We start from the raw sequence: 16,436 nt of genomic DNA on the forward strand, positions 1-16,436 counted from the left end.
GGAGTGGGGTGTATACAGATATTATACAGATATTACAGTGTGCATTGATTGTGTCAGTGTTGATGTCCACAAGGAAAGTAGTGCAAAGAGTGCAGAGAGATAGTGTTCATGTGCTTGTGTGGATAGTGCAAAGATAGAGTACTTGTGCTTGTGTGTGTGAGGATAGTGCAAAGTGATATAAATAGTAAAGACTGTGCAATGGGCTAGTATAGCCAGTAAAAAAGTAAAAAGATAAAAAGATGGACAGGCGCCATCTTGACAGAATATGCCTCTGTCGAAGCTGTATGACGTTCATATAGGCTTTTACGTCCATTACGAGCCCTCCCGGAAGCCATAGAGAATGCATTGAGAGCTGTTTTGTGAAAAAATTGATTTAACATGGGAGTCAATGGGAGAGGTCTGGGGCGATTTTCATTTCTCCCCAAATCGCCCCAGAAGGGGCGGGGCCATTTGAAGCACGACTTTAGGCTGACTGAATGACTGTTACCTGATTCGACAATGACATACAGAGGCAGATCAGACGGTCTAGTGGTAGAATCCGACAGAAAAACAATTATTACATTTAAATTTACATGTCGTCATTTCCGCGACTTACAAGGATATTGCGTTTATACATCAGGAGTTTTTTTTTCTTTCTTCCTTTTCCCCTAGGCAGTGCGTCGCCCAAATCGCCCTTATGGACAAGCCGCCCCTGCCCAGGACGCTGCGCTCGTCTAGTGAGCGTCGTTTGGCACTGCCGTCTGTGCAAGTACGGCAATCCAGACTATTCTCATTTGTAGTTCCACGTTGGTGGAACGAACTGCCTAGTACTACCAGAGCAGGAGCGTCCCTTTCTAACTTCAAGAAGCTTTTGAAGACCCAACTCTTCAGAGAGCACCTCCCTTTCTAACTGGCACCTTGACTAGTGCTTAACTTGCACTTCAGCAGTTACATTCCTGCACTTCTTTTTCCTTTCTAGGTCGTTGTTCTATTTCTTATGTAAAGTAGTATTTATTGTTACAACAGGTTTTTTATTGCTCTTAACAAGAACAACAAAAAACAACCTAACATTAAAAAAAAAAAAAAAACTCATAAATAAAACTATACTGTATATACAACAAGAACAATAGACATATGGTTAAGGAGAATAAAATACAAAATAAATAAATAAGAAAAAAAAAGCGGGGGGGGGGGGAGGCTGCGTTAAAATGGGAACCAGAGAGCACCTGTGTTGTGTGTTAGTAGAGGGGGGTTTAGCCTGCAGTACATCACTGAGGGCCATTTATGTATTGAAGAAACTTTTGCCACTTAAAGAAATACCAATCTAACCTCTCCAGGAGGGTGAATGATACCCGTTCATATGCAGCGACTGTAGTAAGGGCATTATACCAGCAGTCTGTGATTGATGGGGCATGGGCTGACTTCCACTGTTGGACTAGCAGTTTCCTGCCAAGCATGATGGCTGTCTGGCCCCATTCTGCATAGACTGGAGCAATGTTATCTGTCAGTATAGGTGGGCCTCCCAGAAGGTATACGCGAATGCAAAAGGGAACCTCTAGGCCTACAACTTTCTGAATGCACTCATGAACTGATGTCCAGAAGTCTTGTGCTTTTGGGCAATGCCACAACATATGAGTTAGTGTGCCTTCTTCTGAACATTTCCAGCACCCTGGGTCAGTAGTGAGCTTGGCCCTGTACAGTTTAGAGGCAGTCCAGTACATTCTGTGGATTATCTTAAACTGAATTAATCTAGTGCGAAGATCACATTTTCTTTAAATTACAAATTATGCCGGTCCATTCTTTATCTGTAAACATAATTTCAAGGTCTCTTTCCCATATTTTGTTCAATGAAGGCATGGTGGCATATTTCTGTAACAGCATTGAATAATAAAGAGATACTTCATGACCCATTCCATATCTTGCTATAATGAGAGAGAGGACTTCTGCGCTAGAGGGAGCCACGTGAGGCTTAAATATGTTTTTTAAGAGACTGCATTTGCATGTATCGCCAGTGAATATGTTTTTGCAAGTGGTCCCTGAAAGATTTGAGGTTTTGTCCTTAAAAAAGATTGCCTAGTGTTCTGATGCCATTCTTTGGCCATTCTTTCCAATAGAAAGAAGATTTTCCAATTCGCAAGCTAGGATTATACCATATGTTAGATGACGTATTTAAGAAGGGGGCAAAATTAAGGATTTTTGCGGGGTTTTTTTCGCATCTTAGAAAGTGACTTTAAAGACACCAGTGAAGACAGTAAAAAGGTGTCACAGGATGACATTCTGTTTCTAAACAAAGTGTAAGAAAACATAAAGAAAAACAACCTCGGCCATTATGAGATGCCCTTGCCATTCAAAGAAATACCCGCACTGCCTGACAACACACAGCTTGCCATGACCAGACTCAACCACCTCAAACGAAGGCTATCCAAAGATCAGACTTTCCACAGGCAATATACTGACTTCATGAATGAGATCATAGACAGGGGAGATGCTGAGGAAGCTATGGAAGATGGCGATAAGGGAGAGACATGGTACTTACCTCATCACGGCGTATATCAGACAGAAAACCGGACATGTTCCGCATGAAAGTTCATCTCTTTGGCGCCACGTCATCACCTGCATGTGCGAACTACGGATTGAAACACCTCGCTCAAGAGCAAGCCTTCAGTAGTTGAATGCCCAAGGGCGTAGGTTTGCATATGGTCCATAGGGACTAGTCACAACCAAAGTTTGGGAAAGACACAATTGTCCCCACCAATATTTTGATAATTTGAATTGCCTGTTAGAAAAAAATATTTTGCACAATATATTTGCAAACTCATTCATATTATTATTTATACTCTGTTCGTCGCCCAGAAGAGTGAAAAATAAATGTCCAAGTTTTCCAATGCGTCCTCAAGCCTGCGAGACAAGATGCTGTCATTTCATTGGCTGAAGAGGCTCACGTTCTCAGCACGTCAAAGCAGAGCTACGGCTCTGCGAGCAGTACTACCTTGTGGCCATCTAAGGTCGTGGCAGAGTCAGAAACACTTTGTGAATCGTGACTTGCAGAAAGGGAGCTGGCAGTAGTCTGACACAGTAAGCTACTAAATACACCAGGAAATAATAAAGCCTCATGTTAGTATTTCGTTTGGTCTCAGCATTGATATTTTTTACCCTTTTGTGCTTTGTAGATAGGAAAATGCCAACAAAAAAGAAAAGAGACATGCAAAGTTTTTTCACTACACAGAGATTAAGTAGCTATCAAGAAGCAAAGGTCAATGTTAGTTAGCTAGTAGGCTAACTACCCACACAGTGTAAACCTGCTAGCCTAACATCGCCACTCATTACACAATGGAAACATGTTTTGAAAGTTGTTAGTGTACAGCATGTAACTTTTGCTTTTATTAAATCTATCCATAGCGTCCGCAATCTTTCGACCAGTGTGTTAGCAGCAGCTGGTCTTGTTGAAGCCATAAGGATAAAGCTAACCTGCCCACATAATGGGACCAATATCACCATCATATTAACTGGTGATGAGTAGGCCTTGTTGTATTTTAACTCATTCATGAATGTAATATTGAATAAGATTTGGACTGCTGATGCTGGAACATGGAACACCTGAATAGACAGAAAAAGTTACACAGAAAGTCTGCCCATGTGGAAAAGGCTGCCACAAGGCAAAGAGGCCTTCTCAGGAAGGCCACGAGACATAGAGAATCTGTAGGCCTTCTCCTCTGAACAGGTCAAGAAAGGGCAAGATAACTGTTTTCACAGGAGAACAGTCAGCAGTGTGAAAACAGTCCAGGCTCCTCTGAAAAGGGCAAGACGACTATTGTCACAGGTTAACAGTCAGCAGTGTGACAACCCTCCAGTCTACAAATTGTTCAAAACGTATCAGCAAAAGAGTTCGATGTGGTCAATTCTGAGAAGTAGCAAGGACAGAGGTGCAAGGAAGAAGAGATGTAGTTAGAACTGTATAAAATGGGTAGGAGGAGGCTTTGTCCTTAGTTCATCTGCCTGATCGCTCTTGCCTTATGCTTAGAGTTTTTGAGATGCTCCATTGACCAGCTCAGCAGCAGTTAATTCCTCTGAAATAAACCGTTCAGTATCTTCACACCTGTTTGCCTTGAGAAGTTTCTTGAGAAGCTTTTAGAATTTTCCACGACATATTATATCATCCCTTGGATAATAATAAGGCTATCTCTGTTCCCTGTAATCTCTCGACCAATGTCAGCAGTCAACTAAGCATGGTTAGTGTCTGTAGTAAATTGATGAATTACTGTGCAGGAAAAACAGCAGCCTGAAGCTACAGATGTAAAGCAGGGTGGTGATGAATCAGCATCAGGGGTTCAGGTGAGATGTTGAATTGTCCATTTTGGTAAAGATTATGTGGGTATATTTTTTATGTTTAGAAGAACATGGATTAACGTTAAAGTCAGCACTAAAGACACGCCACAGGCATATTCCAAGAAACCCCTGGTGAGGAGGGGGTCTCAGGGGGTCCACACACAGGGGTACCCAGCGAAGAGGTACAGGGGTACCCAGCGAAGAGGGAATAGTTAATGCTGATTGATTTGGGCAAATAGCCAAACAGAACAGACCACATGAAGATATGGGCCGCTCCCACAATGAGATGATCCATGGCCATCCCCTTATTGAATTGTAAGAAGTTACGGTTTCAGGCAAAGTGGTATAGTCAGTCAGAAAAAGTTTTTTATATACATGTTGGATATAGAATATACTGTTACTGTATATTGGCATAGACAGTGCTGTAGTGGTAAAATTAGAGGTGGGTAAACTATGAATTTTGTGATCAGACAGACCTCGACCCGATGCAACACGACGCGAAGCAACGCAACTCTGTAAGGCTGACCTGGCTATATTCCATTATGTTTTCAGTTAAAGATATATAATCAATGACAGTGAATAGATGTGTTTGTAGTTTATAAAATTTCAAGAAAACAGTAAAGAAAAGTATGTGTAGGCCTCACAAAAATGAAGGGGGTGGTGGGGGAGACAAAAGAAAGGACCTCTATAGGACCTAAAAAAAAATTAAGGCCCAGGGTGTTACAACTGAAAAGTATAATATAAAAAGAAACCATGCTGCAATTAAACACTTCCCCTGTTCTTTAACCATTGGAGAAACCTGCCTGGCAAGGGTGTGTTCTGGGGTTCATGGCTCTCCTGTGCTTCACCAGCCTTCACATACTGTGTTGGATTGAACACTCATGTAGGCTATAACTACCTATGTCAGCATAAATAGCCTTTACAGCATGTTTTTCTTTTCACATTGAGAACTGACTTGTTTTCAAATAATCTATGTTTCCAGTGTATTTCGCTTACAGGCTACTCTACACCTTTCATGACTTCAAATAACGTATTGACGTAGTGAAGCAACAGCTTGGCTCCCCGCTCATGTTTCTATGCAAGAGCACGGACGTGCGGTCAGGGGAGGCAGAGCAAAAAAATAAATATTAATATTTTTCTACTGATCTGTGGTATAAATGTATTTTCTGCATGATTCCAATCATTTCGAGCATTTTTATAATCAAAATCGCTGAATTTGCGCATGTCCTGTTCAAACAGACAGGAGACAGCGAGACGGTGAGGCAGCGACGAGTGTTGCTACCGGATGGTAGTCCTCTACGGGATGGTAGTCGCGCATGCGCACTACCTGACCAGTCGCTACCCGATGGTAGTCGCGCACATCGCGCATGCGCCACTTTGCGACACTGTAGACAGCGGTGTCGCTACCGGATGGTAGTCCTCTACCGGATGGTAGTCCCGCACATCGCGCATGCTCAGACACAAACGGTTTACGGCAGAAGGCTCAACGTCAACATATGGGGTTGTCTTAACGCATAATGTGAGTATATTTAATGTAATATTTATTTATTAAAAGTGTGGAGGCGGAGTAAGGGTAAAAGCCAAATAGTTTGTATTATGAAGAAGTGAGAAAATATAACAGTAGGTAAAACAAATAAAGGATTGATGTGCTAGCCAATATAACTTGACAGGGAGAACAAAAAAGGATATCCAGTTGTCAAGTTGTCCTAGTTTTTTGTTCGTTGTACTATTCCCCAACTTGAAACAGGGACTGAATCATCTACATGGAGGATTTGGGTAACTGGATTCCACTCAAATTGCTGAATAACTGAGTCCCAGGCAGTAGCTACGTTTCCACTTTTCCTTTTCTTTTTCTTTTCAGTTTAGCAGCATTTGTCCTTGCCATTAGTCACTCAGCCATTAGCCATTAGCCATTAGCTAAAAAACCGGCTGCCTCTCCAGACTTCGTAGACTCTCAGGTTCGCACAACACTCCATAAACACAGCACGAGCGAGTTCTTTCCAGCGCTTGCTGTGCCGTTTCAAACTACTCTCTCGTACCTGCATGTAGCTCAATTAGGCACCTGATATTTTCATCTCTGCGTCGCGTGTGTGACGTTGCTGCGGTTGCGTTGATTGGACCTTGATTGAATGGTTCAGCTGGTTAGTCTGCTCGCTCCCGATTCAAAGTGAAATAGTCACCACTACTTTTTTTTGTCAGTTTTTATCCCGTGTATTTATTTTTTCTTAAAATCCCAAAGTGAAGTTTAAAAACACAGTTTGACTCGACACCAGTATATCTTTAACTTCTTTATCACACAAACGTTAAGAACTTACAGCTGTATACAATGACCAAACTTCTTAAAGTATACCGTCTTTCGCGAACTTCTATCAGCTTTAGCCAGCGATTGTATTCCGCTGTCTAAAGTGTCGCATGCGCGATGTGCGCGACTACCATCGGGTAGCGACTGATCGGGTAGTGCGCATGCGCGACTACCATCCGATAGAGGACTACCATCCGGTAGCGACAAGCGGAATACAATCGCTGGCTAAAGCTGATGGAAGTTCACGAAAGACGGTATACTTCAAGAACTTTGGTCATTGTATACAGCTGTAATTTCTTAACGTTTGTATAATAAAGAAGTTAAAGATATACTGGATATCCTCTTTTGTTCTCCCTGTCAAGTTATATTGGCTAGCACATCAATGCTTTATTTATTTTACCTACTGCTATATTTTCTCACTTCTTCATAATACAAACTATTTGCCTCCGTCTCCACACTTTTAATAACTAAATATTACATTAAATATACCCACATTATGCGTTAAGATAACTGTCGCTACACGATGGTAGTCCTTTGGGGGATCGTAGTCCCTCACATTGCGCATGCGTCATTTTGCGACACTGTCGACTGCAAAGCTGCGCGCGCATGCGTCACAACGACAGATCCGTTTTCAATCATGGAGAAAAGCGACGAAAGCCAGTTTTTTGAAAACATGACCATTTATTTAAAAACAAAGAAGATGTCACAGTGGACAAAACAGATGAGGTGGAGGATCAAAAAGTCTCTCCCCAGTTTCGTTTCATATGTTGACGTAGAGCCTTATGCTGTTAGCCGTTTACAACATAATTAAATATAACATTAAATATACCCACATTATGCGTTAAGACAAGCCCCATATGTTGACGTTTAAACCGTTTACAACATTATTAAATATTACGTTAAATAAACCTACATTATGCGTTAAGACAAGCCAGATATGTTGATGTTGATGTTGAGCCTTATGCCGTAAACCGTTTGTGTCTGAGCAGGCGCAATGTGAGGGACTACGATCCCCCAAAGGACTACCATCGTGTAGCGACAACAACCCCATATGTTGACGTTGAGCCTTCTGCCGTAAACCGTTTGTGTCTGAGCATGCGCGATGTGCGGGACTACCATCCGGTAGCGACAACGAGCTGTGCATCATCTCAGATTGAGCAATCCCTCACAAACTGGATTGAGCGCATGAGTAGAACCTATTTAGTCTTGCTGATCTGACTAAAAACCTCAGTGAAAAAACACGGAAGGGAGGCAAACAGTACCTCTGCCTCAATGAAGGGGATGGTCGGATTTATGCTTGTTCTGCCGTTGCTCTTCGTCTACACTTATATTTGACCTTGACTGCGAAAATGGAAGATTCTATAGCTAAACTAAAACATTTCGCTTAGCTATGTCTAACTGGCTTGCAAAGAATCTGTCCACAATTTTCAATGAATTAGCCTAATCTGCAGCGATATGCGTGAGGATAATTACTCATGCATCTTCAATTGCTGAAAGAATTTACGTTGTATTAGGCCTATCTATGATGAAACCGGGAAGGCTGGCTTGTTACCTGCATCATCGTATTTGAAAGCACGTTATTAAAAGCGCTTGTCCCTGTCTTAATGCGATGTTGTGCGAACCAAAGCAACATTTAAAAATGTGAATTGATCTTCTTCAGTCTTACTTTGTACTTGAGGCCTTTTGCGGGCATCTGTGTGAGTGAAAGCACTCGATGGTCTCTTCAAAAATCGCCTGATATCCATGGCTAATGAATCCATTCCGAACGGTTAGGCAGGCAGACTAATCCACAACGTGTAGGCCAGGGGTACTCAATTAGAAACCCAAAAGGTCCACTCGCCAAATTTCCATTCAGTCCAGGGTCCGGAACAGTGACGGTCAAAATCCAAAAACATAATTCCAACAAAAACGTTCGAACTATGCACAAAAGGTGATGTGGTCTAGCCTTATTTGTGTGAAAGGTGACACTTTTTTTGTGGTTTAAACTTGGGCATAAAAGGTGTGAAGGCCAGGCGGAGGCACTGATGTAAGTGTTCATTAGTGAGTGTGCTCCTGTATTTGTTTTTGACCATATTCATGGTTGAAAAGGCAGACTCACAACAGTATGTTGAGGTATGCACGCTCTTGTTGTGTGGCTGATCTAACTATTACACTGCATGTTGCTTGGTATGATTGCAGATGGTTTATTTTTCTGCCCCTTACCTCAGAGTTCTGCGGGTATTTTTGTTCGAAGTGTGCATGCTTTGTTTCATAGTGACGTTTTACGTTGCCACTTTTGACAAGGGCAACCGTCTCGTTGCAGATTAAACACATCGGTTTTGTGCTCCCCACAGGCAGCACAAATGCATACTTGTCAGTCCACTCTGTCTTAAATTCGCGAGTTTTGGAATCAACTTTTCGTTTTTTGTCGGGTTTAAAGCACGCCATGATTTTCGTTTGCTGAGAAAAAGATACCATTCACAAATCTATCTGCCCGCGTTGTTGCTATTGACACACACAACCTGCGTGACCCACAGAGCTCGCGGCCAACATTGAGTGAGTGAGTTGTCATAGTGATGTGGTTATTACAGCTCCTGATTGGACCTCTGGATTGGACACGGAAGATAAAAACCACATCGGAAAAAAAGATACAGCGCGAAATCACGCACCAATGAAAACTCGCTTGGATCATGATTAAATTAGATTAGAATGTTGATTTTGGCTTCGGTCCAGATTTAATTGCGTCTGGGTCCGGATCCGGACCGCGGTCCGCCTATTGAGTACCCCTGGTGTAGGCTATGTGTTTACATACTTCCTGGATCCTTACTGGTGTCGCCGCCACAGCCGCAAGGCACTGATTGGAGGGTCACAGACCATAATACAGCGCAGATGAAAATGATTCAGACCACAGCGTTTATATGTTCAACAATATCAAACTTAGTTTTAGGTGATTTAAAATGACACCAAATTTATTTCGGATTATTCCAACGGCAGAATACAAGGAGCGGGGAACTTTGAGATGCGTAAACGCCACTTTGAGATGCGTAAACGCTATTTAGAGGTGCGTAAACGCTATTTCCAAAATTCCAGAGGTGCGTAAACGGCGTTTACGTGCGTTTACCCTCCACTACAGCCCTGTTTGCATGTATCAGGTGGGTCACGTTTTGCACTTGTGTATTTTGTGCACGTGTTAGCTCTTTCCGTGGATGTATGTGACAGAGGAGCTGAGCGACTTGCTAACTTCTGTCCAACTGATTTTATTTTCTTCATTTGCATGTATCAGCAATACAATTGCGAATATCAGGTCGGTGGCTGTGTCCTTAAATAACACAACGCAGAGTGAAACAGCGAGGGAAAGATTACCTCTGTTACACTTGCATGCCTAAATTGCTGTATTATTGGTGAGTGCGAAATACCGGCGGCCGCGGCAGGCCAAGTCTGATACACATTAGATATTATATGGCAGGCCAAATAAAATTACACCGTGGCCCATTCAAATCAATGGAACCTTTTGCAACATTCAGAGGAGCCGGCGGGTCTGAAGAAAACGCTTGGTGTGTGGTCTAAGCAGCCATTCCCCAGAGAGCGTCACGTGACTCCTCCATAATAACAAAAAGAAAACTAGAAGTATTAATAACCATTTGTGAAAATAATATATATTTTCATTATGATTTTGTGTTTTTCTATGTTTTGTTTCTGTTAATTTAATCTTCAGAGTTTATGAATGCTACAGTACTTCCTTTCAAATGATGGAAGTGGTTTATCATCAAATTAAACAAGCACTTAATGCATGCATCCTGTCGAATTGGTCTCTGTGCTTCAATACTGTTAAAATAGAACAAAATAAAATATTATTAAAACAAACAAATATCAACCTACCCAGGAAAACAGAAGTCCGAGTGACAAAATCACAAAGCCATGCTGCAGGATCTGACCACACCCTAGAAACAAGAAAGTTAAGTCAGTTAATCTTCATCAAAACTACAGTTACAACTCAATTCGTCTTCATCAAAACTACAGTTGTAACTCAATTCAAAAACTATAACCTTTGTTTCCTCGTGTATGACTCCTCACGCCCCTGCCCTTCATTGTCTGCCCCGCCTTGATTGTTTTCACTTGTCCCTAGTTATATATGGTGTATATAGTCTGTGTATTCTTGTTACTTGTTGCGTTCTCGTAATTGTATGTTGCGTGGTTTGTTCTTTGTATTTCTCTGTGTTGCCAGCGTTCCATGTTTGTTAATTGATTTACTCGTGTTTCTGACCTTGGACTGTATAACGACTACTCTATTGCATAATGCCCTTTTGGCTATGTTTGCTTGCGCTTGGACTGACCATCTGTGTACCGAATCCTGCTAAGTAAAACATTGCGTTTGAGTTCTGCAGATCACCTACAATCTGTAACAAGTACGGAGCCAACTTAATGACATTTAACTGGTTACATTTAGTCTACTGCAGAATGAATAATTTGACTAACTACTCACGCCTGCACAGTTTGGGTATCCGTGTGTGGGTCTTTGATTCCATTCCACTTCTGATTGCTTTGCGTGGTGCCGCAAACTTCTCTTCAGTGTTTGGTGCCTTAATGAGAAGTGCTGATGGACTGTGTTTTATGGCATGTGTTGTCTGTCCTGTATTTTCAATCGTAAGAATTCATTAACATCATTCTATCTAAGTACAGTTCCAATGCATGTGATGTTTTTCTCATAAATTACTATGCAGCTTAAAAGTCTTCAATAAAACTTTGAATGCACACTTCTGATTTTGGGAAGCTATTTTTTTGCTATTGTTAGGTGGGGCACTGTTTAGTGAATAGCTGACTACCAAGCTGGCATTGTGAGATTTTAATGTTAATCAGCTAAGTAAAACTGGCCACTGATACACACAAGGGATGGGCATAATTAAGACGATCGATTAATTGATCATTAAGAATTTCCTCAATGACATTATTTTTTCATCGATAAAACTAATGCATGTTCTGTTGCGTAGTGTGCGTGTAATTTATTTATTTTAGGGCTGTCAAAGTTAACGCGTTATTCTATGAGATTATTGTGGCTGAGATTAATGCAATAAAATATTTTAACGCAGTTAACGCAACTTTGTTTACGTCCGGTGTGCGTTGACCCATGGCACGAAACCGCCGCGTTTCTGCAGTCAGTTAGATAGGAGACACCGAGACGGTAGTTGAAGATGGAGAGAACTGAGGGATTGTTGGGCGGAAAGTTTCTGTTTAAGAGGCAAATGACGCAACAATCGACAAAACTAAAGTTGTATGTAGCATTTGTCAAGCTGAATGTAGCTATCACAGAAGCAGCTCGTCTTTAAGTTATCACAATCACCTTAATGCAGTGGTTCTCAAACTTTTTCTGTCATTCCCCACTTTGAACAAGGGGGCCTTTTCAAGCCCCACCTGTCCCTCATCGCAACCATAAAATGGTAGGCCAAGCTTAAAATTGTCAATTATTGAAATAACCTCAAGTAATAACAAACAGCATCTTATTTAGGTCAGCAAATGCAAATTGCTTGGAGTGATTGCATGTTTCATGTTGTAGTGTATTGTTGTTATGGACATGCACACATGGACGGATTATGAAACCATGGGTCAGGACATGTAACAAAATAGGCTACACCGCTTCCAACCACAAATAAGAGATACATTTAAGCCGCCTCTGATATTAACAAATACAAAGTCTAAAAACAATTGACAGCAAGCAAAGTTAATAACAGCAACTTCACACAGAGGCTCTGGTTTAGGGCCTCGCTGAGCTCATGGGCCCTTGGGCCGTTCGGTAATCCATCCCTGCACGCACACAGTATTGTATTTCTTTCTGTTGACGGACTTTTACTTTGACATCATACTCGTCTCGTGGGATAGGGAACAACTGTGACAGTTAGCAACGCACATATCTAGTAAGCCTCTATTAAATTATGCTTTTCCTCGTACCCTGGAAAACGATGACTACGTTTTTTCGCTGTCTCACACTGTGATAAATATGTTTAAGTGACCTATGTTTAAATTCTATGAACTGTGTTAGTTCGTTGAAACGTAAAATTTTATTATTATTAATTTAGATACGTTACGTTCTAATATGTGACCGTTAGCACACCATTCATTCATTCATAGCTCCGTTGGTGGCTAACGTTGGCACTTATTAGCCAGCTGTGCTGGGGGTCAGCCCTATGTTCCCACAGCCCTATGTTCCCACATTTCTAAGGATTTTTTTTTCACTGACAATTTTGAAAATTTGGCCCTATGTTCCCACAGCTCTATGTTCCCAGATTTATTTAAAAAAATTAGTCCCGATGTTCCCACAGCCCTATGTTCTAGGGTTAGAGTTTGGAAGCTAGCTAGCTCCTTCAAATCGCCAGCTACGGAATGGTGAACCCTTAACTACCAGGCAGGGGTAGAAATATGGGAACTGTAGGAACATAGGGCCTAATTTTGTAATGAATATTAGAAATGTGGGAACACAGAGCTGGGGGAACATAAGACCTAATTTTGAAAAAGCTCTTAGAAATGTGGGAAGATAGGGCTGTGGGAATATAGGGCTGTGGGAACATTGGGCTGTGGGAACATAGGGCTGTAGAACATTGGGCTGTGGGAACATAGGCACGCTCCCCTGTGCTGTAATCTGTTGTTGCTCTGATTCTTGGTGTAATGAATCTAATAGTAACTTCCTGTGTTTAGTTAAGATACCTTCTAAGTATTTTCCGTTTCTTATGTATTATCGTTTCACTCATAAGTTTTCACCTGACATCAATACAGGAGCAAGGCGCTCGCTACCTGGCTCGTGAAATCAAGTTTGGCTGACTGTTGAACTCAGGCCCCATGCAGACGAAGTCTAGTTTGCCTGAACCCGGAGAGAAACGTCTCCGGATAGCCCTATCGTGCAGACGAACCCACTGTATCCGCACACTGTATCCGCACTCCTTCGAATCGGGGGTCCAAAGTGGGTAAACTCGAATCTGGTCACGGGTTGGTGTTCGTACGCACGCCCTATCTGCAAACCCAAACGGATTGCCCCACGTGATCGCCTCGCAACCTCAGGCTGAACCCGTATTAACCCCACTGCTTCACTTCCTAATAGCAACAACATAAACTAAATGTATGACGTGGCTCCTTACATTTTTCTACTGTGCTTAGTTGTTTGTATTGGGATAGTGTGCTGCTTTACCTACATGTGGATAGTTTTTCGTGTTCTTACTTAGCCAGTTGGACATCATTTTTTAGACCAGCCAGAACAACGGACCCGACCGGCATTATTTAATAACTGAACGGGTTGCCATGGCGCAGCGAGAGTAAAGTAAAAAATAAAAAATTCTTCCTATTACCTTGCTGCTTTTACACGTGAATTTCCCTAACGGGATTAATACAAATGTATCTATCTATCTAAATCTTTGTTAGGAAAGGGATGACATTAACAAGCCATACTTTAATCTATCACTGTTTAATCTATTTGCATCAGACCATTTTTCAAAACCAGTTTTAAAAAGTGTCAGCAATAGCCTATATGAGCAAATCTGGCGTGAAAAGATTTTTATTATAGACGAAAGTTTCAAAATGGTCTGTAATAAAGATGAATGTTACGTTAGCTTTAGTCCTGTCACACAAAGATAGCGATAGCTAGCGTTAACGTTACTTCAGAGGTTCAGTACGTGAAGGACAAAGCCCTCAACACTAGCCTACATTTGTTGTTAGTAATAAAACCATGAAATTGGAAGCAATTGTAAACCATGAAACATCCAGGATCCACAGCACTTGCATTGTGGTCTCTCGTGCTTAAGCTCAGCATCTCCATAAAGCACAGGCATTTAAAGAACTCAGACATGTCATGTTGCACATTGCTTTGTTGCACTGTTCTAAACTCTTTATTATCAATAACAAATATAATTATTTTCCGCTTAACCTACAGTCTGCTCTGACCACTGATTTTATAAACCACCATAATGTGTTACTGTGCAGATTAAATGTAGGCTATGCGGCTAGGCTAAACGTTGCTAGTTGGAGCTCGACCACTGTCATATGCAGGGACGTGCGGTCATATGAGGCAGGTGAGGCATATAGGTGTAATTTCTGCATGATTCCAATCATTTCGAGCATTTTTATAATCCAAATCGCTGAATTCGCTGAATTTGCGCATGTCCTATTCAAATAGACAGGAGAAAACAAGGGACGTGCGGTCAGGTTAGGCACCATGTATTGTCTATGGGAGCTAGTGAGGCAGTGCCTCACCTAGGATTGCGCAAACGCATGCGTAGAACCTTTGAGCTGAGCTCAAAACGCATTGAAAAATCATGTAGGTGAGGCACACAGTACCTCTGCCTCAATGAAGGGGGCGTGCGAGAGCGCACCTGTCGGGGTTATGCTGGGGAACGTTGCTCTTCTTCTACACTTCTGTGGAATGGAAGATTTTATTGCTAAGCTGAAGCAGTTCTCAAAACTGGACTTTCAGTCCAAATGTGAAATGATTAATAATGGGAGACCCATGCCGGAGCTAAAAGGTATGCTTCAAGCGACGGGACAGAAGATAACTCGATCGACTTCTCACATTCAAAGCCAAATTCCTTTGAACATGTTTGGAACCTCAAGAATGAATTTGGTTTTGAACTTACAGCGGCAGCTCCGTTGATATCCCATTATTTGTCTTGGGATTGTTTTATGTCTATGTGAAGCCATTTAACATCACACAAGTGGTTGTGATCACTTTGAACCCAAAACTGCTTTTTATTGGTGAGCTGATTTTGAGAAATTAAACTGAAATTGTAGGTAAGTTGTGTTTCCTGGTTGCAATGGTTATCCTGTTGCTACGTTAGCTAATTAGCTAGCTAAGGACACTTAATAACCTTACGAGTTAATCGGAAGAGTTCAATTTGCATGAAATGATAGCTGGTTATCTAGCTGATGTTATAGTCTCCTCGATTTAACTATTCAAATTATAATGGGAAAAGGTAGAAACCCTCAGGGTGCTTGTGCAACTTCGTAAGAGTTCATATTCATGAGTGCATAATATTTACACATGAGTTCATCACAAGCTAGCAGCTGCCTACTGTATGCACCTTACCTATGTGTGTGTAAAGAATGCTGATATGAAAAACAACCAGTAGTCAATGTGAAAGCTGCCAATTGAATGGTGATCTTAGATACTCTATTGGGTTTATGTATTTGTAAATTTGACTCTGAAAGAATCAGTGCCTCACCAGCCACGAACCTCACCGCACGTCACTGGTCATATGTCATGCCCCCGTCTTCTTCTCCGTTTTCTTCAGTTGTCTGTAGCACTGTTAAAGCGCCACCAACTGGCGTGGGGGATGTACTACAGCGGATTCAATCGGATTCGCTGGGTTCATGTGCACGCGATTAAAAAGTGGATATGTGTGAAAAATGAATCCGGGTTCAGGCAAACTAGACTCCGTGTGCATGGGGCCTGACACTGGACGTGTAAAACACGTAGCGAGAACAGTACACAGCCCTAACTAAACTAAACTAAAGTTTTTTTTTAATTGTCCCGCTGCAACTAATACGCCGACGTCAATCAATAGCTATTGTCTATAAAGGAAAGCATTGCCATAGAAAAAATATAAATCTCCCGTTCATTGCGCCCGACCTGTCAGGTCTCTGCGCCCCACACTTTGAGAAACACTGCCTTAATGCAAAGCACCCGACAGAAAGCAGTCCCAGGTTAGATGGTCGCCAACCCACACTCCACGACTTCTCTAGGAAAATAACTAGACCAGTCCGTGAAAAGCTTACCAACTGTTGAGTTATGTGTTCTCATCAAATGGTTATTTGTATTATTTTATATTGCTGAATTGTATTCATATTGTGTCAATTATACTCAGGTTATGTCTTA

The 16,436-nt window shown here is 41.7% G+C and overlaps 1 protein-coding gene across 2 annotated transcripts in view; it reads right to left on the minus strand.

Moving 5' to 3' along the window:
* The window catches only part of LOC105898173 (NXPE family member 3-like), a 46,171-nt gene extending 35,258 nt beyond the window's left edge, over positions 1-10,913 (minus strand). For both annotated transcript variants that reach the window (XM_031583086.2, XM_031583087.2), the window contains exons 1-2: positions 10,633-10,913; positions 10,466-10,527 (exon numbers count right to left, since the gene is read on the minus strand). In XM_031583086.2, the coding sequence (XP_031438946.1) occupies positions 10,466-10,527; positions 10,633-10,675 (105 nt within the window). In that variant the 5' untranslated portion in view covers positions 10,676-10,913. The remainder of the gene's footprint in view (positions 1-10,465; positions 10,528-10,632) is intronic.
* Positions 10,914-16,436: the final 5,523 nt, after the last annotated feature.

This window comes from Clupea harengus, chromosome 16 (assembly GCF_900700415.2).
Source record: "Clupea harengus chromosome 16, Ch_v2.0.2, whole genome shotgun sequence".
In the NCBI taxonomy this organism is placed as follows: domain Eukaryota; kingdom Metazoa; phylum Chordata; class Actinopteri; order Clupeiformes; family Clupeidae; genus Clupea; species Clupea harengus.